Source organism: Neomonachus schauinslandi, chromosome 4, assembly GCF_002201575.2.
Source record: "Neomonachus schauinslandi chromosome 4, ASM220157v2, whole genome shotgun sequence".
Classification (NCBI taxonomy): Eukaryota; Metazoa; Chordata; class Mammalia; order Carnivora; family Phocidae; genus Neomonachus; species Neomonachus schauinslandi.
In genome coordinates, this window is record NC_058406.1 from 38,938,387 (window position 1) to 38,960,412 (window position 22,026).

At 43.9% G+C, this 22,026-nt stretch overlaps 2 protein-coding genes across 4 annotated transcripts in view; both read left to right on the top strand.

Annotated features, from left to right (window-relative positions):
* Nucleotides 1-22,026, top strand: part of ELAVL4 (ELAV like RNA binding protein 4) — an 85,924-nt gene that overhangs the window by 51,399 nt on the left and 12,499 nt on the right. For all 3 annotated transcript variants that reach the window (XM_021683896.1, XM_021683898.1, XM_021683897.1), the window contains one exon: nt 11,761-11,864. In XM_021683896.1, the coding sequence (XP_021539571.1) occupies nt 11,761-11,864 (104 nt within the window). The remainder of the gene's footprint in view (nt 1-11,760; nt 11,865-22,026) is intronic.
* On the top strand, nt 2,508-2,900 carry LOC110575040 (40S ribosomal protein S12-like). Its single transcript, XM_044914027.1, has one exon. The coding sequence runs from the start codon at nt 2,508-2,510 to the stop codon at nt 2,898-2,900; it is 393 nt and encodes a 130-aa protein (XP_044769962.1).

The window sequence follows — 22,026 nt, forward strand, 5'->3', positions numbered from 1 at the left end:
GTTGCTTCGATTAAGAACGTTTCATTGCCCCAGGGTCATCAGTCTGAACACTTCTCTTTGTGTGATAGATGCTGAGAGTGAGGTAGTTGTCACTGATGTTTCTATTATCCCTGGCACATACCCTATTTTTCCCTTTCAGCTTTTTTTAAAACTAAGTACTTGATACTAGCTTTTTATCTTATGAATCACCTTTCTTCCCTGAACAGACAGAAGAAAAATAGGTTTAAATTAGTTTCATTTTGTCATTTAAGGGGTTTATTATTGAAATATAGATTTGAAGATCTATCATTTAGAGCAACTTATTTTATAGGAAAACCAAAAGAAGTTAAAAAAAAACTCCTTTGAGAATTTGTTGGTTGGCTTTCTTTTTGGAATAATGTAGATTTGTAACCGGTCCTTCCTGCTTTGGGGACTGCTGGAAATCATTATATATACTCTGTGCGTTTCCATATGCCTTACCCCAGTAACAGAGGATTTGTTTCACGTTTACTTGAACAGTTTGGTTGAGATTGTCTCTGAAATCGGGAAACTCTATTAAAAGCCTGTATGGACTTTGGAGCCAGATGGACTTGTGTCTTGGGATCTGAGGCCTCTGGACATTGGTCTTCTTGATTGTAAATGGCAGTGATAATGCCTACTTGTAGGATTGTTTTAGGGAGTAGATGAGATGATAGACATAAAGTACTCAGCTAGAACTTGAATGTTCTTACCAAAAATATAAGTAAGTAAATAAACGTACACATATATCAAATCATCACAATGTACACTTTAAATATCTTACAATCTTATTTGTCAATTATACCTCAATAAAGCTGAAAAAAAAAACAACAAAGCACTCAGTACAGTGATTGGCACATGGTAAGCACTCAAAAAAATAACTTTTTTTTTTTTTTTTTTAGAGAGAGAGTGGGGAGGAGCAGAGGGAGAGAGAGAATCTCAAGCAGGCTCCACACCCAGAGCAAAGCCGATGCAGGGCTCAATCTCATGACCCTGAGATCATGACCTCAGCCAAAATCAAGAGTCAGACGCTTAACCACCTGAGCCACTCAGGTGCCCCCCAAAATAACTATTTTTGTTCCTATTTATTCACTTGTTGAATTTGTTAACTCATTCATCCATTCAACATAGATTTATTTGAAAGCCTACTATGTGCCGGACATTGGTCATACCAAAATTAATCAGACTCATGTTCCTGCCCTTAAGAGATTTAGGGTCCACTAAGAAATGCATTTAGTTCAGTAAGGTTATATTGAATGCCCACTGTGGGACAAGTGCTTTGCTCATTGCCATCTTGATGCCACATGATGAGTTCTCAGCTTCTGGGGAAATTACATCTACTTAGGAAGCCAGAATGTAACCTCTGGAAATAACCTAGTACTGGTTCAGTATAATTTTAAATACTTTGGGAATTCAAAATAAGGACGGCTGGGTCCCATCTTTTTCAATAGTGTTTGTTGTTGGCAGAAAGCAGACACACTCAAAATTTCAGATGCCTAATGATTCCTGAATCTGTGCCAGAGATCTAGGGAGATGTCATATATACATCTGAGCAGATTCAACTTGGAAGCAGTATTGACAGTTCGGGTTTATATCAACAATCAGCGGCCTCCTGGAAGTAATGGCTATTAACTGCGGGGCAGATCTCTCTCCTTGAGGAATGGATGCTCATGCTGTCCCCTCCTGTTGGAATTCCCCTCCATCTATTGCCTGGCTATTTCTTATCAATCTTTTTGAATTCATCTCAGAAAGCCCTCTCTCCTTCTAACTGTCATAACACTGAACCATAATCTGCTGCTGTCGTTATTGATTCATAGGTCTGACTTTCCTTCAAGACCGTGAACTCCTGCTTCTTCCTTGGTCCTCAGTTTTAGAATCTATAGAACAGACTTGAAGATGATTGATACTAAAGTCCTTTCCAAGACTCATTCTGTGATGTACTAGATCCAGGCACAACCAAGTTGGAAGGTGGGGATGGGATAGTTTGAGGGTCTATATTGGAATTAAATGGAAAGAATGAGGACTTGGAGATAGTACTAGAAAACCCAGCTCTCTCAAAGTCTCAGGCACACTGTGCCATGCATGTCCAGCAGGTGTGTTTAGCATACAAATGAGCACATATTCAAGAAACCAGGGCACAACAAAAAAAAGTGCACAGGCTCTGGAATCAAATGGGTCTGGCTGCTATTCTGTGGCCAAATAAACTTGGGTATGTTATTTCTACTTTCTGGGGCTCAGTTTCCCCTTCTGTAAAACAGGGATAGAAATGCCTATTTCATAGGTTGTGAAGATTTAAATAATGATGTGCGTAAAGTGTTTAGCCCATAGTAGGTGCTTCATAATTATTCTCTATTCTTTTTATTTCCTCGGTTAGAAATCAGGATAAACTGAAACCAGTTGGGAGTGTTGGGTTAAATATAATTTAGCTCTTTCCTGGCTGATACCCAGTAGTGCAGAGGCAGAGGCTCAGGTGCACTCAACCCACTTGGCTCCACCCATAACCCACCGCCATGGCCAAGGAAGGCATTGCTGCTGGAGGTGTCATGGACATTAGTAGTGCTTTACAAGAGGTGTCAAAGACTGCCCTCATCCACGATGGCCTAGCAGATGGAATTCACAAAGCTGCCAAAGCCTTAGACAAGCACCAAGCCCATCTTCGTGGGCTTCTATTCAACTGTGATGAGCCTATGTATGTCAAGTTGGTAGAGGCCCTTTGTGCTGAACACCAAATCCACCTAATTAAGGTTGATGGCAACAAGAAAGTAGGGGAATGGGTAGGCCTCTGGAAAACTGACAGTGAGGGAAAACCCCGCAAAGTGTTTGGTTGCAGTTGTGTGGTGGTTAAAGACTATGGTGAAGAGTCTCAGGCCAAGGATGTCACCAAGGAATACTTGAAGAAATGAACAAATGGGAAACTTGGTTCTTGTTCCTCAAATAAATAAATAAAATATAACTTAGAATCTTCGAATCCTAGCATTAGAAGGGATCAGTTGATCTTGCTGACTGCTGCCACATCCCCTGATAAAACACTGATCTGGTCTCTGTTTGCATACTTCTAGTCATGGGGCCCTTACCACCTCCCAAGGCAGCCACACCCTTATAAATCAGTATTAGAAAGTTCTTCCTTTTATCAGGGCAGAAATCTACTCCCTAACTTTCTTCTCTCTGATCTTTGTTCTCTCCCATGGGGCACCACATGGCAAGTCAACCCTTGCTTTCCCATGACAGCCTTTCAAATATTAGAATTGGCTCTGAGCACCTCTAGAGTCTTCTCTCCTTCAGACTAAAGACTGCAGGTCTTTCAGATGTGTCTGATGGGCTTGGTTCCCCTGGACATGGGTAAGGCCCTGGTAAAAGAGTTTGCAGCTCTTTCTGGTTACTTTCTGTTTGGTATATGAGAGTTTGAATGTGGTTAAGAGGATGTAAATACATTTGTGAATAGATAATATTCATCCATTCACCCAAAAGACATTTACTGGGTATCCACCAATGTCATGGACCCTTTGGTAGGCCCTGGAGATACAGAGATGAATAAAGTATCATCTTGGCCTCAAGTTGCCCCCAGTCTAGTGAGGAACAGAGTCACATCAAGAGATGGTTTCAAAAAGATGTTTCAGAAGGAGTGTTCACCTGATCTGCAAAGCTGTGGGATGGGGGCTGAGTGGTTTTCCTACATGTCTTATTCAACAACACCATAGAACCAGTTTGAAGGAACCAGGGCTGCCACTTCCCTCTTTTCAGGCATTTAACAAGTGCAGTGGTATGTTGCCCTCACGTTCACTTCTGTCATTGCTCCAACATGCCATGCATGCTCCTGCCTCAGGGCCTTTGCACAGATTTCCTCGCCTGGGATGTCCTTCCCTCAGATAGGGGGAACTGGCTGCCTCCTCTCCCTCAGGTCTCTGCTCTCATGTCACCTTAGCCTTATTTGACCCTCTATTAAAAATTTGCAACCCCATCCCCTACACTGTCTTCCCCCTTCTGTGCTTTATTTCCTCCCAAGAACTCACCATCATATGACAAACTTTATATTTTATTTATGTTTCTTGTCTTGCTCCATCACCCCCAATCAGAATATACATTCAGTGATGGCAGAAACCAAATATTTTTGTTCTCTGCTATAATCTCAGTAAATGGAACTATGGCTGGCACATAATAGGTGCTCAATAAATACCTGTGGGGTAAATTTATGCAGCGCTAGGATTCAGCCCCCAGGTTGGAAGCTCATCCCTTTATGGGAAAATCCTATCAAAATTCTCCTGTTTCTTCAAAGCTGAACTCAAATGCCCCCACCTCCAGGAAGCCTTCTGGCTCTGTCAGAATCAGTTCCATCTCTTCTCTGTCCTTGTATGTAGTTTTTTTGTTGTTCTTCCTATATATAGTTTTAAACGAAGTATCTCTGATATATTTATTATTTTTGCTGAACTAAAATTAATTCTTATATCCATCTTTCCCTCTACATATTAAGTCTCCTGAAGTCAGGAACAGTTTCTTGGTCATTTGGTCATTTTGGGGCCCACTCATAGTATCCAGCATGTTGTAGGTGCCTGTTATATATGGAATTTATGTGCCTGCTGCACATCACGTGCTCCGATATAAAAGTAAAGCATCAGAAACATTCTCTACCTTTAAGAAGGTTGGGGCCTCACTAAGGAGATAGCATTCTCATAGACAATAATAGAAGGCAGTATTTAATGGGGTGTAGGAGAAAAAAGACAAGGAACCAACGTTTATTGAGCATCTGTTATATGCCAGGCACTTTGCTTGCATTATCACTTTTAATCTTCCTAATAATTCCATGAAAACTAATACTAAGTTCATTTTACAGATGAGATTACTGCAGCAGAAAGGGACAAAGTAGGAATGCAGATTTGGGGGAAGAAAAGAAATAGTGTATACAAAGAAATTCTGAGAACTTCCCTATCAGAGCTTCCCTTCCCTGTTGCTATGGATTAGGATGTGTAGCTTTCTCAGAAACCAAGGTGTAGGAAGGTTAAGTTAGTTAGCCAAGGCCACACAGCAATAAGCTGAAGCTGCATTTCTTACATCGTTACATTTCTGTATCAAGTCCCCAGATGATGCCATCAATTCTGGTACAGGGACCACACTGAGCGTACCAAGACTTTAAACCATACTTAGAGGCAGTTGTGTGAACTACCAAAAGAAAATAAATTCTCTGACTAGTTGTCTCTCCTAACCCTGAGCTTGCAGAAGAAAAGCCAGGACTCAGATTGCCCAACACTGTGTAAAACCCACAGAGGTGGGAGGGGTGGGAACAGAGCCATGGATGCTCCAGCACCTCAAAGCATCCCCAGTCAGTGTTAAGAAGGGGAAGAGACCCCAGCGTAGGGTATGTTCATCCCCCTGAATGCTTACCTGATACTGGATACTTCCAGGCCTTTTCACAGATCCCAGACCCTGTGGGGAGAAAAGCGTGAACTGAGAAGTCACGTAGACCTGGACTTACTCAAATCCTAGCCATGGACCCTACTTGCTGGTTGCCTTTGGGCAGGTTACTTCACATGTCTTAGCCCATTTTCTTTATTTGCACGATGGGCCCCATGGTACCCATTTCACACAGGATTAAATAAAGAAACATTAGTAGGTCACTTAGGACAGTGCCTGGCACCAGGTGGACCCTGAATAAATGGAAGCTATTGTTGGTCTGTGTGTAACATCGTCAGCCCTCACAATGACGCTTTGATTGTGAGGGTAAGGGATTATCCCTATGCTTCCAGACGAAGGAACAGGCTGATTGAGCTTAAATGACTCAACCAAAGTTATACAGTAAGTAGAGTTTTCACACACACACACACACACACACACAGTACATATGTGTACAGTACGTGTGTATGCGTGTAGTAACAGCCGCAAGCCTCTCCGACCCTCCTTAGGGTGTGTTCAGGTAGATTTTGAGGCATCTGACAACAGGGAAGGTCATCTCCGGACTGCCTGAGAGGGAGTCCTGGGATTTAGAGTTGGCTGCAGTTAACCCAGCATGCGGATTACTGCCCTGCAGGTGATCTTAAGGTGACTGGGGATTTTATCATGTGCTTTGAGAACAGAATTTCAGCCTGAGCTAGGGGTTCTAACATTCACAAAAATTCCTTACTCAACTCAGAAGTTTTTATCAACAGCAGCTACCCATCTGGCTGCCCCCTTGGGGGCTTTGCAGATGAGGGGAGTAGCTGTTAGGTTTCTGGAGAGTGACGATTTTTGAAGAAAGAAAGAGCCAAGTGTGCAGGTTGGCAGTGCAGAAATGCTGAGGTCCCTTCAAGCCAGCCCTGCAAAGGGATGGCTTCTCTGTTGCTGCCATCAACCATGAGGATGTCACATTTGGGGTCCTGCTGTCATAACCCCCAGGACCCCAAAGGCAAAGGAAAACAATGCCTATCCAGAATGACCAGGAAAACGAGGGGTTATAATCAGCTATGATGGTGATTCCTAGAATTTGAGTACAATAAAGATACTTAGCACAAATTATTGAAGATAATTTGAGTTTTTCTTAGATGATTCAAAAAAGCCTCAGAGGTATTTCAGGGCTTTGGAATCGTTGTCAGTGACATTTTAGTTCAAATGGAGTAACTGTGAGTATGGCAAAGGGTACTGGATTTGGAGTCAAAAGATCTAAACCACAGTCAGCAAACTATGGCCCAAAGGAAGGCTATTTTTCTAAATGTGTTTTATTGGAACACTATTGTCTATGGCTGCTTTCATGCTGTAATGGCAAAGTTGTCATGGCAGAGACCGGAGGATCCGCCAATCCTAAACTACTTACTGTCTCACCCAGTATGTAAAAAAGTTTGCCAACCCCTGATACAGACTGAGATCCAGCTCTGTAATGGAGGGCACATCACTATTTTCTCTGATCTTCAGTTTCCATATCTTTTTTTTTTTAAGAGTTTATTTATTTATTTGATAGAGAGAGCGAGCACACAAGCAGGGGGAGCAGCAGAGGGAGAGAGAGAAGCAGGCTTCCCGCTGAGCAGGGAGCCCGATGTGGGGCTTGCTTCCAGGACCCTGGGATCATGACCTGAGCCCCAATTTTATTTATTTGAGAGAGAGAGAGAATGAGTGGGGGGAGGGGAGGGAAAGGGAGAGAATTCCAAGCATCTTGGGGCTCAGTCTCAGGACCCTGAGATCATGACCTGAGCTGAAGGCAGATGCTTAACCGACTGAGCCACCCAGGTGCCCCTTCAGTTTCCATATCAATGAAATGAAAACCCGCGGGCGGGGTAGTTGTGAGAGTCAGATGCAACAGAACGGGTCGCAAAGCACTTTGGAAACTCCGAGGGTGGGCAGCACCTGATCTGTGCTGCTGTGCTGGAGGGGAGCCCACCCAGATATTCTTTGTGTTTTCTTTTCCGATCCTTGGTGTCAGCTTGTCATGCTCTCCCTTTCCCACAAATGCAAAAAGAATTCCCTGGGTCCCCTCCTTTCCCCCAAATATAAAACATTCTTCCAGAAATGGAGGGTTGGTTGTACCCACTCTTTCATCTGTTTGTTGAGCACCTACTATGTTCGAGGAAGCAAACTTTTATAAGCTAGTTCTTGTGAGGAGAAGTGTTTGGTTTCCAGGGGGAGAAGTTGGTATACACATTATTACAGCGGAATGGAGATGTTGCCATGTCAGAGTAGGAGGACGCATCATGTGTTCATGTGTGCCCATGTGCATATGAGCAGTTTATAAAAACAGAGATATTCAGGTTCAGATTTAAGAAAAGCTTGTTAAAAACATGAACCTCTTTAATCCAAAATACACTGAAGTGCCTTAAAATGTAGCCATTATGTATAACTGTTTCCCCTTGGAAACTATGTTCTAATTTTAAGTTTCCATCCCAAACTGCCAAGAATGCATTTCCTGCTCATGCATGGTCACTGGGGATCCCTCATCCGTGCCTACTGGACAGGAGTATTCAGGAGTGGTCACATGTAAGGACTGTGGATCACCTGAGTATCAAGGAGCCAGGTACTCATGATAGTTTCTAAATTTGGGTGGAAGCCTTCATTTCATAATATTATCTTTTCTTTATTGATTGTATTTTTTATTGATGATTCAGTAAACATAACCTCAATGGTTTAATTGTTTTATTTGACCAAACTGCTATCAAAATAAACTCATAAACTGAGAACAAAAATAGTCTAAAAAAATTTTCTGTTCTGAAAATACTGTCACTATACGTATATGGTCAAATCTTGCTATTGCTGATAAAGGAAGATGTAATTATTTGGGGGAAAAGGAATAATAAGAGGACCTTATGGACCTATTTCTGGGATGCAGCTATGCACACACTTCGCTCTAGGCTCCAGACTGTGTCCCCTGGGGCCTTCCCAGCATGGTGGCTCTCTTGGTCCCCATGGAAATAGTGTTGGTATTTTTTGTGAATGTGTTTCATCTATATTTTTCTATGTGCATTTAAATATAGAACTGCAAACCCAAAACTCATCACCAATGTATGCCCACCATACAGACAAGTTAAAACATAGAATTCTTCTTCATTTCACTTTCTCCTGCTACTAATAATTTTTGAAAGAAATGAGGCTTGGGTTTTTATATTTTCTACCTTGGGATTTAATCCTCTCTAGAGTGTTTTAAAACAGATTGCTTAGTTCCATCGAGTATTTTTTATTAGACTTAGCTGGACTCCTTCTGTGTTGGCAAGAAGCATGTGAGGAAGCTGTTCTCAAACTAGGCTAAGCACAGGTAGTTTCACTGTGCTGCAGTTTATCTCACGCCTTTCAGTTCATGGCAGTGCTTCCCACCTCTGTCCCCCTCTTGTTCAATGCAGTGTTCTGTTTCAGAGTTTGCACCTCATTATTTCATATCAAGGAGAATCTCCAGTCTTTCCCTCTTCTTCCTTTCTGAAACGATGTTTATCTGGTTTTTAGTTTTTCTCAACAGCACCCTCATTCCTGGGCGCCTGGGTGGCTCAGTTGCTTAAGCGACTGCTTTCGGCTCAGGTCATGATCCTGGAGTCCCCGGATCGAGTCCCGCATCGGGCTCCCTGCTTGGCAGGGAGCCTGCTTCTCCCTCTGACCCTCCCCCCTCTCATGTGCTCTCTCTCTCTCATTCTCTCTGTCTCAAATAAATAAATAAAATCTTAAAAAAAAAAAAAGCACCCTCATTCCTGATGTTAAGTGCAGTCTCTCTCTAAACCTAGAACAGATGATGATAGCACAGTTGTGCTAATTGCCTTCCATCTGAGGTGATGGTGGGTTTGGGACCAATACAGGCAGGTGAGTAGATATGACACAGCTTGCTGGGCAGGAGTCCTTTCTTTGGGGGCGCCTCGGTGGCTCAGTTGGTTGAGCATCTGACTCTTGATTTCAGCTCAGGTCGTGATCTCATGCCCCCCCCCACTCCCTCTCGCTCTGTAAAATAATAAATAAATCTTAAAAAAAAAAAAGGGGGAGTTCTTTCTTTCACTTGACCTTCGGAACCTTCCTAGGACCTCAAGCAAGGGTCTAAAACAAAGATAAAATATAGAATGTAAAAATCATAGCCACTATATTTATTTTAGATTTCTATAAATATATGAATAATTAGAGAGAAAGATATAGTATATCAGGGAACATGCACCACTGGTAGGCATGATAAATTCTTCCACATACATTCCATCAGTGTGATGAATCATGAAGTATTTGGGTTTAGGTTCAATGTTTGCAGTTAAGTGGTGAGTGTTTTGTCTGTATTTTTTCATATTTCATTTTAATTTTATACAAATTCAATTTAGCTGGATAGATTGACTGTCTGATTTGTTTCCTAGAACTCATAACTAAGGTTTATCATTGAGATTATTGCTTTAAAAATGCCCTTTAAAGCATCTCAACTTGGTGCATAACTGTTTAAAATGAATAATTGTAAGAATATTTTAGTACTGCAATTTTTAAGGCTTCTCTTATTTACAAGGAAAATAGAACTGATAAATTTGAATGATGAAAATGGATTTAATTAGGTGAATTTAGTTAGGCTTGATGAGGTGGAGCCAAATTTAGGATAAATGATATTTTTAAACTAATGTCTCTTATATTTTTAGATTTGCAAAAGTTTCTCAGAACATGTGGCAGGGTCTTGTAATTCACACACACCTCTCTTTGTCACACTTTTACTCTCTTGCACACACACACACACGTGCACACACGTAGGCACACGTGCACACAGAGGGGCCCGGCAGCTGGAGTGTGTTCAACATTCTCTCCTCCTTCTTCAGTTACTAATTCTGCCTATAAAGGGTATATCTGGCAAAGTTTGCTCCTGTCTTTCCTGTTCTAACCCTGTTATTCCAAAACACAAAGGAACATTCTAATGGAAAGTATTGTCATTTTGGGTTTTCCATTTTGGGGACAAAAATGAGCACTTAGCCATTCCTCGTGATGCTCTTTGCTTGTGTCCTATAAAGGATAACAAAGTCACCCATTTTCCAATCCAGAACCCAAGTTGTTTTCCCAGGTTCCCTCCTACAACCAACACAAACACAGACATTTACCAGCAAAACAGAAGCTGTTGGAAAGATTTTTTTGGCTGCTGAAATGGGCTCCTGTCACCAGGACATGGCAGGCTTTTTGCTGTATTGTCTCCCAGGACTGGCCCGGGTACTCCAAAAAGAGCTTTATGTAATCAGTCTTCCCTGACATGTGACGTCCTGTCATTTTCCTCCCCTTCGGCTCTGCTGCCACCCACAAATCAATAACATTGCCTGGGAAGTTCAAGCTGGTTTTGCAGCCACCCTAAGCTCTGTGTTTCTTAAAGGGTATGTCAGAAAATGTAAAGTTTCCTAATGATATTTCTGGCTGATGACACATGGCAGAGCTGATGGACTATTTATAATCAGTGGCACGATCGCAAGCACATTATTTTTATTTCACTTAGGGGGGAGCCCTGTCACTTGCTACCTCTCTTTGCAGACAAGTTGATGCCATCTCCACCTAAAGGAGCTAAAACCCTCTTTGCAGAAAGTGTTTGCACTCTCCCCTTTGTGTTAGGAGCTCCCCAGTTCTTTCCAATAGAATCCTCACCCCCCCCCTTTTTTTTAACTGTTCTTGGGCTGGGAGGATGATGAGGGCAACCAATGATTTGTAGCAACTGCTTTAGATTCTGGTCATGCCTTCACTATAAATGTCTCCGTCTTTGCTGCTCAGATCCTGCTACATTCCTCCGCGTGTGGGCGTGGCTGGCATGACTGAGGCAGCAGACACAGCTCCTGCATTCAGCGCTCGCCCCAGTTTCACAGGACTGAGCATAGCATAGCCGTCTTTCGTTGAGCAGCTACTATATTCTAGGCAACGTACTTGGTAGGCATTTTATACACAAGATCTCATTAACGCTTACAAACCTGTCTGTCTGTTATCTCCAGAGAAGACATGTGGGGGAAAAAACGGGACATTAAATGACTCCTCTCCACAGTCACACAGCTGATAGGAAAAGCCCCATGACTCAGTTCAAATCTAACAAACCACACCTGCTCTCTTTTTACTACCTTCTCACTTCTTTCTGGTTAAGTGGACACTTGTGCATGGATGTGGATGGGCAGGGGCACTTACCCATTCCCAACTTGGACAACTCCTGTGAGTTCCGAGGCTGACCAAAGTGAGAGATGGAAGAACTGGAAACTTTTCCACCTGGGGTAAACCCTGGTGTAAAAGGAACCATATACTAGAGGAGGGTTTTGACTCACTGCAATGGGAGGTGTTACTGCTATAAAGATACTGAGCTCTCTCTCTCTCTCTCTCTTTCTCTCTCTTTTTTTAAAAATGTTTCCACAGGACAGAGTTTAGGGTATGGATTCGTTAACTATATTGATCCAAAGGATGCAGAGAAAGCCATCAACACTTTAAATGGACTCAGACTCCAGACCAAAACCATAAAGGTAAGAAGTGATACGCTGGCTCCTGATTGGGAAGCACTGGTTAAATTTCATCCCTTTGATATAATAAATCCAGGCGATGAGGGAGCTGGAAGTGGTGCTCTTTATTTATGCAAAGGACATTTATCATCCACTGTACTAAGTGGGGGATGCAGATCATTACAAAGAATGAGATGCAAGCTGAGTAGAGGGAAGGGACCAGAGGGCAGATGGGGTGTCAGCACCCACCAAGAAGGCCTGTGAGCCCAAGTCTGCAAAGATGGCCAAAACTGAGCCATGGTAAGAAGCTGGGGCAGGGAAGATGTTCCAGACAGAGGGAACAGCACATGGGAAGCTGTGAAAATGAATGTAAACATTATGAGTGGGAAACAGCATATAGAATAGCATGGCCTAAGTTTGGATGGGAGGTGGGCAGGGGCCTCGTGTGCCAGGCTTAACAGTTTGGCTTTACCTAAGGGTGGACAGTTCATCTCCTAACTGAGACTAGAAAAGAAAAAATCAGTTATAAATAAACTCTAGTGTGATAGGGATGGGTACTATAAAATTGTTAGGAACATAGTAAAGGAGTGACAGAAAAAGTAACATTCGAGCAATTGGAAAATAATCAGAGCTGTAGATAATATCTCCAGTGGGATTGTTTTAAGTCGAAAAAGAGAAACAGTTACCCAGAGCCTGCTCTTCCAGACAGAGGTTTCTGTGACTGGGCTGTCACTCTCTCAGTTCAGACTCACCTTGTGGGGATCCTTCAAGAAGTGGTGCTGCTTGCTTTGAGGGCCCCCTCCCACAGCCAGTGGTGGTCTCCTGGATGGAGCCTCCTCCTCCTCAGCCTCCCTTCCCCTTCTTCCCCCACCTCCAGGCAGCATCCTGCTTGAGGGCAGCTGCCAACCCATTAATGAGTCCCATCCTTCATAGCCTATCACACCACAGGGAGGTGTCTCCTGGGCACTCTTATCCTCACGACAGCAGGTCTGACGCAAAGTAGGACAAAAGAGAAACCTCTCCCAGAATGGAAATCTATAGATGGCACCAGCTCTCAGCGTATGAAAACACAAAAGCAGAACTTTTTGGTCCAACAGAGCTACTTCTCCAACATTCCGAATGACAGAGGAGACTATTGGTATAAGATAATCTTAGCTAGGAGGTAATCAAAACAAAACCAAAGCCAAAACAAAAACCTTTTTTTTGGAATATATTACATGATTGCCTCCCTCCCTCCCTCCCTCCCTCCCTCCCTCCCTTCCTTCCTTCCTTCCTTCCTTCCTTCCTTCCTTCCTTCCAAGTAGCTTTACTTTTGCAATTGAGTTTAGTTTTATTTCTAAAGATGATTGCTTTCCTGATCTCATACGGTCTGTGGTATACACAGACCCCAAAATGGGCCTGACTCAGGCTGCCTCCATCTCATCTTACAATCAATCCCTGTGAGTTATCTAATGGAGAAATAATTAAGAGTTGTTTAATTATGGGGTAGTCCTTTGAGAGGCAGGAGGATTAATTTCTTTCAAAGGAAAAACATACCTATTTTTATGCTTTAAGTGAAGGTGGGAGGCTCACGTCCCTGACTGTTTGTTGAGGCCACAGCAGGTTGAGGCTGTATTTGTGGGTTTGATTGATTTTTCTGTGCTATCCAGTTCAGCATTAGAATGTCATACACTTACTCTTCCCTTGATGGACACTCTGACCTTGAACGGAGAAAGTACTTTTCTTTCTTCTACAGTATTTCTTGAAGCCCAGACCTTCCCAAGAGTTTAGGATCAAATCATCACACATCCATTCTGCCTTTTAAAAAATATATATATATTCCATGAAGCTGTTGGGCTTCCTGAAGACTGATTGGACCTGGCTTTCCTGATCTCAGAATTCACCCCCTGATCCATCATGCCATCGGAAGCAGTTCTTTGTCTAGGTGGATCTTACAGACGAGGAACATTGATTATTTTTGTTCTGTGAGGAGACAGTCTGCCTCACCCCCTCACCCACCCTGTGCTCACCCTGCATCAAAACGCTGCCAACACATTTGCACCCAGCAGTAACGCGGGCTTCCGAGGCACTGTAGGATTCAGAATGCATGATGCCACGGCTGAATCAATAATTTCCATTCTCTACTACGAATGAAAATTTAATGTGCAAACTTAGGGATTTCAGCCCTTTCATTAAAGCAGTTTATTTGCCATACTAAAAATTAAGTTTGAGTGATAGGTTCCTTTATTAACTTTTCTTCCCTTTCCTGAAGGGACACAATGTTTAAGGTAAAAATCATATTAAAGGGGAGGGGGGAAAAGCAAACCCTTTTCATGTGCTATTAATAGTCTCATCATTTATTAATTTTTTAAAATTGCTCTTCTGCCTTTCAGGCCACTGTTTACTTCTGCTTCAGTTTGCTTTGATAAGTGACAGGAGATTTATCTCTTTGCCTTGGATCCCATAAAGGAATAGATAACTTGCCTGTCTGGAAAACATAAGTATCCTCCTGGAAGCGTGCTTTACAGAGATCTCCCCAGAACCATCTAGCACATGTTTGCAAGCTGTGGTCAAGTTTGTCCCTCCTTCTCACATTTCCGGTGCATTTCTGGACTGCTCCGTGCAAAACACCCTACTTTAAATGTAATGCACAACACGGATGCAGGCAAACCAAGAGTTAATTCCTAGGTTTTTGGTTTTCTTTTTTAATTCCTAGGTTTTGACGATTCATGATTAACAACTAGATTCCTGGGTAGTTCTGGAAAGCCCTGAGAAAGTGGTGGAGACTGTAGTGAGGTGGAGAGCAATAAAAAGGGCAGCTACTCTTCAGCTATTGCTGATTGTTTAAGCCCAGATTATTGCCAGATCTTCCAATTATTCAATAAAAGCCAAGATCTATATTTTTTTTATGCCATACCTCTCAATTTTTAAAGGTTGGAAACCAACTTAAAAATTTTAAAGCATAGGTGGTCAGGTCAAACAAAATTTAGTAGTTGACCTGTGGACAAACAGTTTGCAGCCTCTGGAGTCCAATTTGAATACCCAGATACTGTTTTGCCTATTGGAAGTGAATGATACGTTACTGGACTGCTAGGGGAAGGTGCCCACAAGTGATGGTTCCCTGTTAACAAATTTTCACTGCCTCTTTAGTAAGGGGGATGTAATGTGACTGTGTGCCAGTGCCGAAGGCACGTGGAGGGCAAGGCCAGGCCTCTGTCGTCGAGGAGAATACAGTCTTGGCACAGACACAGCATCAAAGCAGAGAAAGAGCATGATTTGTTAATTAAGGCCCTACGAGTAGTATGGATGACTGCAGGTAATGTGCCTATCTGGAAAAAACAAGTACATTCTTTGGAAGCGTGTGTTACAGTGATCTCCTAGAAATATCTAGTACATGTTTGCAGACATGCGACTACAGAGGGATTATTCTTTGGATTATAACTTGTTTCGTGGGAGAAAGTGGCCAGGCTCAAAGATGAGGTGACTTGTCCAAAGGCACACAAGTGACCAGCAGCTGACCTGAGTTAGCATCCAAAGGTCCTGTGAAGGGTTCTGCCACAAGAAGGAAATAATGATTACTTATTATAATTATACTAATAATGAATAATGAATAATAGTAATGCTACCTTATACTGAATATTTACTCTGTGTCCAACAGTGTTCTAGCCCCTTTACATACTTGATAGGATTTAATCCTTGAAAACATCTCTAGGGCTGGGTGCTTTACATATATTAACTCTACTCCTTAAGATAGCCCTGTAAGAAGGTTCTATTCACTACTTTATACAGTTGAGGAAAGTAAGGCCCAAAGACGTTAGGAGACTTACCCAGGATCACACACTTGGCAAGTGACATTTGGAGTCAGGAAGCGTGTTTCAAAAATAACTCTGGCAGTGGGTCGTAAGTGTTGGAAGGTCACACTGTGTGTTTGCTCAGCAGCGCATGCGTTCTGTGAGGTTGTATGGGTGTGTATTGGCTCCGCACACACACACAGGTTATACTCCCCGGCATGGGGAGGAGATATAAAAAGCAAACAAACTGTGTGGTCCCTCCAGTTTCTTCAGTAAACAGACCTGTGGTTTGGGGCTTCTGCCATCAGCCTGGGGATAGACCTGACTTCAGGTCGTTTCTTCTTGAACCCCTGCTTTCCAGGCTCTGTGCCAGGTCCTGGGATCTAGGTGACCTAGGGATGGCAGTGCCCTGGGGAGTCCCCCATCCATGTGTGTCAGAGAGGGTATGGGGCATGGACCAATGGGTTTACATGTCTAGCCTGCCAGACCAGCCTGGTGCTCCACTTGGGAAACTGGGTCTTTTCTCAGGATTTCAACTCTGAGCCCAGTGGAGATGATTTGCCCTGTTTAGGGCTTTGGGAGTGCTATTTGTTTAGCTTTTTTCCTCACTTGTCTCCAACAGAGATCATTTTAGACTCTGGGAAGGACTGGGTGAAATGGCTGTGGGTTCTAGGAAATGATTGCGGTGCGGCTTGACCCCACACTGGATGCCTGTCCCAGTCCTGGGCTCTCTCCTCTCTCCACGTGTTCTAAAACAGCAGCTTCTGAATTCACACTGTAATTTCAGCCTCTTCATGGGAAGCACTCCATTGAATTCAGCTGTAGTGGTGCAGCTCTTTGTTGTATTAATTAGTAACAAAGAAAATGAGATAGTCTGTAGTACCTTCAAAAGGAATAGCTTTACAAAAAGTTTGGATTCATATTCAAGTTACAACTGAGTAAAAAGTGATCCAAAGTGGAATATGAAGGTTTGGAGTCACTCCCAAGAAACCTTTCAGAGTAGTGGGACACGAGTTTGGGTATTAACCTGAGTTGGAGGAGCAGAAGTGTTCACTGCTCTGCCTCCGTGGGGGCTCCTGTCTCGTGGGGAACACAAACAAGCAAAGGACCAACTCTAATGCGGTGGGATAGGGCGGTCTTGGGGCTGCAGGGGCTCCCATTGGTTTGGGGTGGAGGAGCAGGAAGTAGGAAGCTGTGCGAGGTTGGAGCAGGAGAGGGACCCGGTCAAAGTAAAGTTCCAAGAAGGCTCATCTGGCAGTGGTGTGTCACTGGGGGTGTTTGATGGATGAAACCAGCGGCTGGCAGGCTGGAGGTTTTTGTCAGCCTTAGGCAGTGGTTTTCATCAGCTTTTTGGGAGGTTTTTTACTCATTTTAAAAGCAAGGCATGCTTAGTTACAAATAATTTGGAAAATACATTATCATATAATGAAGGCAGTATCAGCCATTCCCAACTCAATACTGTAAACAACGTTTTTATATATTTCCTTCCTTTTGTCATTGCATTACAGGTTTACAAATGATTTTGTCTTGTCTTTTTCTAATAATTGCATTAAGCTATTACTCAAATTATAAAAATATGACTTTAAGAAAACATTCCCAGAGCACAGCTCTTGTGCAAACTGGAGGTGTGAGTGATTTCGGGACTGGAGCAGGGATGAGGGGACAAAAGGCTGCCTCTGCCACACAGAGTGAACCCAGGAGGCACTCAGGAGAGGGGCTGTGAGAGTAGGAAGGAAGCTTTATCACAAGGCAGCAGCCCAGCTCCAGAGGGAGCAGGACTGGAGAAGGGGAAGGTGTGAGTGAGGGCTTCTCAGAAGGAAAAAACTTCCCTTCTCTGGGAAGGAGAACAAACTGAGCTCCTGTATTCCGGCATCTGTGTGCAGTGATGCTGCTTAGCCATTTCTCCATTCTCGCTTTATTCTTCTAATAGCGCTAACGGTGCCTCCAGGGGATCCCCCCACACTGGAGTTTGCAGGGTCCAGTCTGCCCCTCCCGCTTCTTCCTCTTGCCAAGGGTCATCAGGGCGCTGCACCTCCCTCCCACCCTCCCTCGCCCCGCCATCCACCTGCCTTGCTAAAGGCCTTCGTTCCGCTGAAGCATCTTTTCTTTGCACTCGGCATAAGCAATTATTTCTCCTATCCTTGCTCTTAACGCTTCCCGGAGAGTTAGCAGATCATTTTTTGCTGACTGGTATCACCCCACCCAGAAATGAACGACTGCCTCCCTCTGTCTTATTAATAATAAAAAGGCATTTTTCTCTCCTCCCCCATGACAGCTATAGTCAGAGCAGTGTGGGAGCACTTCCCTGCCAAGGTCAGCAGGGGAGGCTGGATCACTGAATCCCCAAGGAGCTAAGAGAGCACACAGCCACAGCGGTGGAAACTGGAGACCCGTTTACCCCCGTTGCACCGGGCAGCGCTTTCTGTCCTGTGAGAGCTTGTGTTTGCCTGCTCTGCTTCCCAGTGCCCTGCTAACTTCCTCTGAGCGAGTAATTTCAGATACAGGTGAAGGAGTTTGAGAGATCGACCTAGAGCGTCCCTGCTCTCTCTGCCCGGTGAGGTTACGATTCCAGTATCTTAAAGGTCATCCACAGTGTCCTGGGTCTGGATTACAAAAGAAAAGCAGACAGGTACAGGTTGAGAGGACACATAGGTTTTCAGAAGTGTGTGGAATGGGGCTTGCAGGGCTTTAGTTGTCTACAAGTGCGAAAGACACCAACAGGGGGGTGTGAGCTGCCTTAGAAGAGCCAGCTCACCTTGGCTGTGTTAGAAGAATTGTGGATTCCAGATCATAGGAATCCACTCTGGTCAACCTGTCCTTGGTGTCTGTGTCCTATTCTCAGCCCCACGTTCTAAAGAGACATTCTAAGGGTTATCCAGAGGCAAATGGGGAAGACGGCGAAGATGGTGCTGCACTGACAGATTCATCCACAATGGTTGCTTCTCTGTTCTCTATGGGAAAAGAAGTCTGCAGTGACTCCGAAGCTCAGTCCTGTGTTTCAAGAATTCGGGAAGAGACCCTGTGCAGCTATCAGGGGAGAACATTTGCCTTGGGTGGTAGTGAGTCTCTGATTGTCAGACATTCAGATGGAGTCATCAGGGATGATGTAGAAGAGATTCCTATGCCACACTGGAGTCTGACCTAAAGGTCCCCTGAGCTCTGAGATTCGGTATTTCTGTGTGGTTTCTGGGCTTCAGACTGTTCTGTCCAGCATAGTGGCCACTAGCTACCTATGGCTTTTTAAATTTGAATTTAAATTAATAAAATTAAGTAAAATGAAAAGTTCAGTTCCTCAGTCATGCTAGGTACATTTGAAGTGCTCAGTAGCCACATATAGCTAGTGGCCACCATCGAACAGCACAGATCTAGAACATTTTCATGATCCCAGAAAGTTCTATTGGACAGTGCTGGCCTGAAACATCAGTGGCTGTGGGGAATAAAGAATCTCTTCTCCGTTGCTATCATGAAGCCCCAGGGCAAATCAGCTGGTCTGTCAAAGATCATAGAGCCAATCCCACTTCCCTTCCCCTTTGTTGTCCATTCAAAAGAGCTCTGAGTTACAATGAAGAGTCAGTCAAGTCCCACCTCTGTCAAAACCACCAGGATAACCTTGGGCAACTTACTTTACTTCTCTGGATGCATTTCCTCATCTTCCAGCTCTGACAATCTAACTAATAAAATGGTGTCTTCCGGCTCTGACAATCTAACTAATAAAATATTACAGCGTGATCTTGTCACCTTGGTAACTTTCCAGGAAAGTGGCCGTCTGTGCCAAACACATAGCTTTTATTTCACTGTCCACATTAGCCTGACATAGTGGAAAGATCCCAGAACTTGGAGTCATATCCAGCTTTGTCTTCATCCGGCTATGTGACCTTGGACAAGTACTTGATCTCACTGAGCCAGAGTTTGTCATCCAGAAAATGGAACAAATAATATCTCACTTCTGGGTCATCAGAGTTTATAGTGGGTTGCCCAAGTAATGCTCCCCAGAATGAAGACAAAAGTGAATAGGGTTACCCCTAGGTGAAAATTACATGAGAGGGGAAGACTTTTTCCCATCTACATGTTTCAGAGATGTACATGCTTCAAAGATGCACTACAAAAGTAAGGAAAGAGTCTTGAGTCTTATTAAGCCTCAGGCAGCATATATAGAGGCTTTGTATAGTGGGAAGTATAATGGGGCTCCCACGTGGCAATAGTCACCTTATCAGTCTTCCATAAAGCAAGAATCAGGAGATGCAGTTTAGTGAGAAGACTGAGTGTCTTCCACTCTGAGACCAGCTCTTCCGCCAACCAGCCCATGAAACCTTTAGCACATCTCTACTTTCTGACAGGCGGCGAGATCCTTGTACTAAGTAAGGCCCCTTGGTAATTAGTGGACTTTTTTAAAGTTGTAGGCATGCGAACAGATCACTACACCATTTTTTTAAAAGAAATGTTTATCCAGCTTACTGTATGCCAGATACTCTCATGATATTCTTGGATAGTCTTGAACTCCATGATGGAGGCATTGTGATAGCTGCAGATACATAGCTGTGATAGCTGTGTATCATCTATAGAGTTCAAGGAGACGGCAGTCCTTCGTGCCTGGGCCTCCTGGAGGAGGCAGCATTCAGGCCTGGTCTGTAGGGATAGGAGGGGTTCATTTTGACATGATGATGAGCAAATAGCAAGAACAAAGATGGAAGTAGAAACCTTAAGTGCATATTCAGAAAACTGACCTTTTTAAATTTGAACTGTTGGCACAGGGTGCATGGAGAGTTAGCAGGAAGTGAGAAGTTGGCCCAGATCCCAGAGGGCCTTGAATGCTAAAATGAGGGATTTGATCATCCATCGCAAGGTGCTGGAGAACCACTGAAGGTTTTGAGCAGGGAGAAGTGGCACCACTGGGGCTCATTAGAAACATTCCCATCGGTTCTTGCCCCTGATAAAAGAATATCGTATCAGGTGACAGGTGGGGGAAAGTATGAGGAATGGGGCCTCATAAGCAGACACCTGTTCTGCCTGTGGGCAGGGCACAGGGGTAAGCCGATCCTCACAATCAAAGCTGTTGTTTCTAGGAGCCAGCTGGCTTCTTTCTTCTCTCCCTGCTCCCGGAGGTGGGATCTGAGGTACCTGCAAGGGTTTGCTCCTCGAAGGCCCTGGCAGTGCCAGAGTCTATGCTCCACTGCCATTCTCCTGGGCTCTTTGGAATGAATATCCCCCCTGGGATCCGTATGCTCTGGGGAGTTTGTGCTCACTCAGAGAGTAGGGTGTTACAACAGATTGGGGAAAATCTGCAGCCTGATCTTCTGAAAAGATAGGTCTCTGTGTGTGTCTCCTCTGCTAGACTAATAGTTCTACGTGACAGGGACTGTTGTATTCATCTCTGTACCCCCAGCGTCTCACATAAGGCCATAGCAGTTGTATCAAAGCTGCTATTTATTGAGCACTTCCTGCGTGCCAGGCATAGTGCCTAGGAACCTTTTTTTTTTTTTTTTAAGATTTATTTATTTATTTGGGAGAGGGAGAGAGAGAGAGCAGGGTGAGGGGCAGAGCAAGAGGGAGAGAGAGAATCTCAAGTAGACTCCCTGCTGGGCGCAGAGCTTGGACACCGGGCTTGATCTCATGACCCTGAGATCATGACCTGAGCTGAAATTAAGAGTCAGATGCTTAACCAACTGAGCCACCCAGGCGCCCCATAATGCCTAGAGATCTTATATGCATTAGCTTGTTTAATGCTCCAAGTGTTCTGTTAGAAAGCTTCTAAACTATGTTATTCAAGCGATACAGCTCAGAAAGGTTAAGTGACTTACCCCAAGCTTACACAGCTAGTAAGTAGTCAGGATTTAAATCCATATCTTTCTAGCCCCAAAACCCTTGCTCTTAACCTTTGTCTCTTTCCCATTCCAGAATAGATGCTCAGTGTCAGTTAAAGTAACACAAACAAGAACTTCCTTGGAGTGGCCTGTCTCAAAATACAGTTGCCTGATGCTCCAACGAGCACCTATCAGTGAGAGACACCCGCAGGATAAGGGGTGATGCGGACAGGAAGGATGCTTCTAGTGTGTGGAGCTAGAATAGAAATAAGAGAAGGATGGGAGCTGTAGAAGAGACATGTTTGAACTCAGTAGAAGGATGAGCTTGCCCATAATCAGTGATGGCCAGTGACGGGGCAGGGCGCCTCATGAAGCAGTGAGCTTCCTGTGTAACATATAAGGCAGGTGGCCTGCTGCGTGGGATCTCGCCCAGAACTTTTGAGGCCACTTCCAGCACCAAGTTTCTGTGAAGCGGATTTCAAGGATAATGCTTTCTGCTGGGATCACCAACGGCACCTGTCACCTTTATTTCCACTTCCATGAAGTGCGGCTGTAGAGATTAGCAGTTCTGTGAATAGAATGCCTAGCCCATGAAAACATCCAGTCAATGATAGA

Excerpts from the sequence above, each read along its gene's own strand:
- LOC110575040 (XM_044914027.1), top strand. The coding sequence starts at position 2,508 with ATGGCCAAGGAAGGCATTGCTGCTGGAGGTGTCATGGACATTAGTAGT.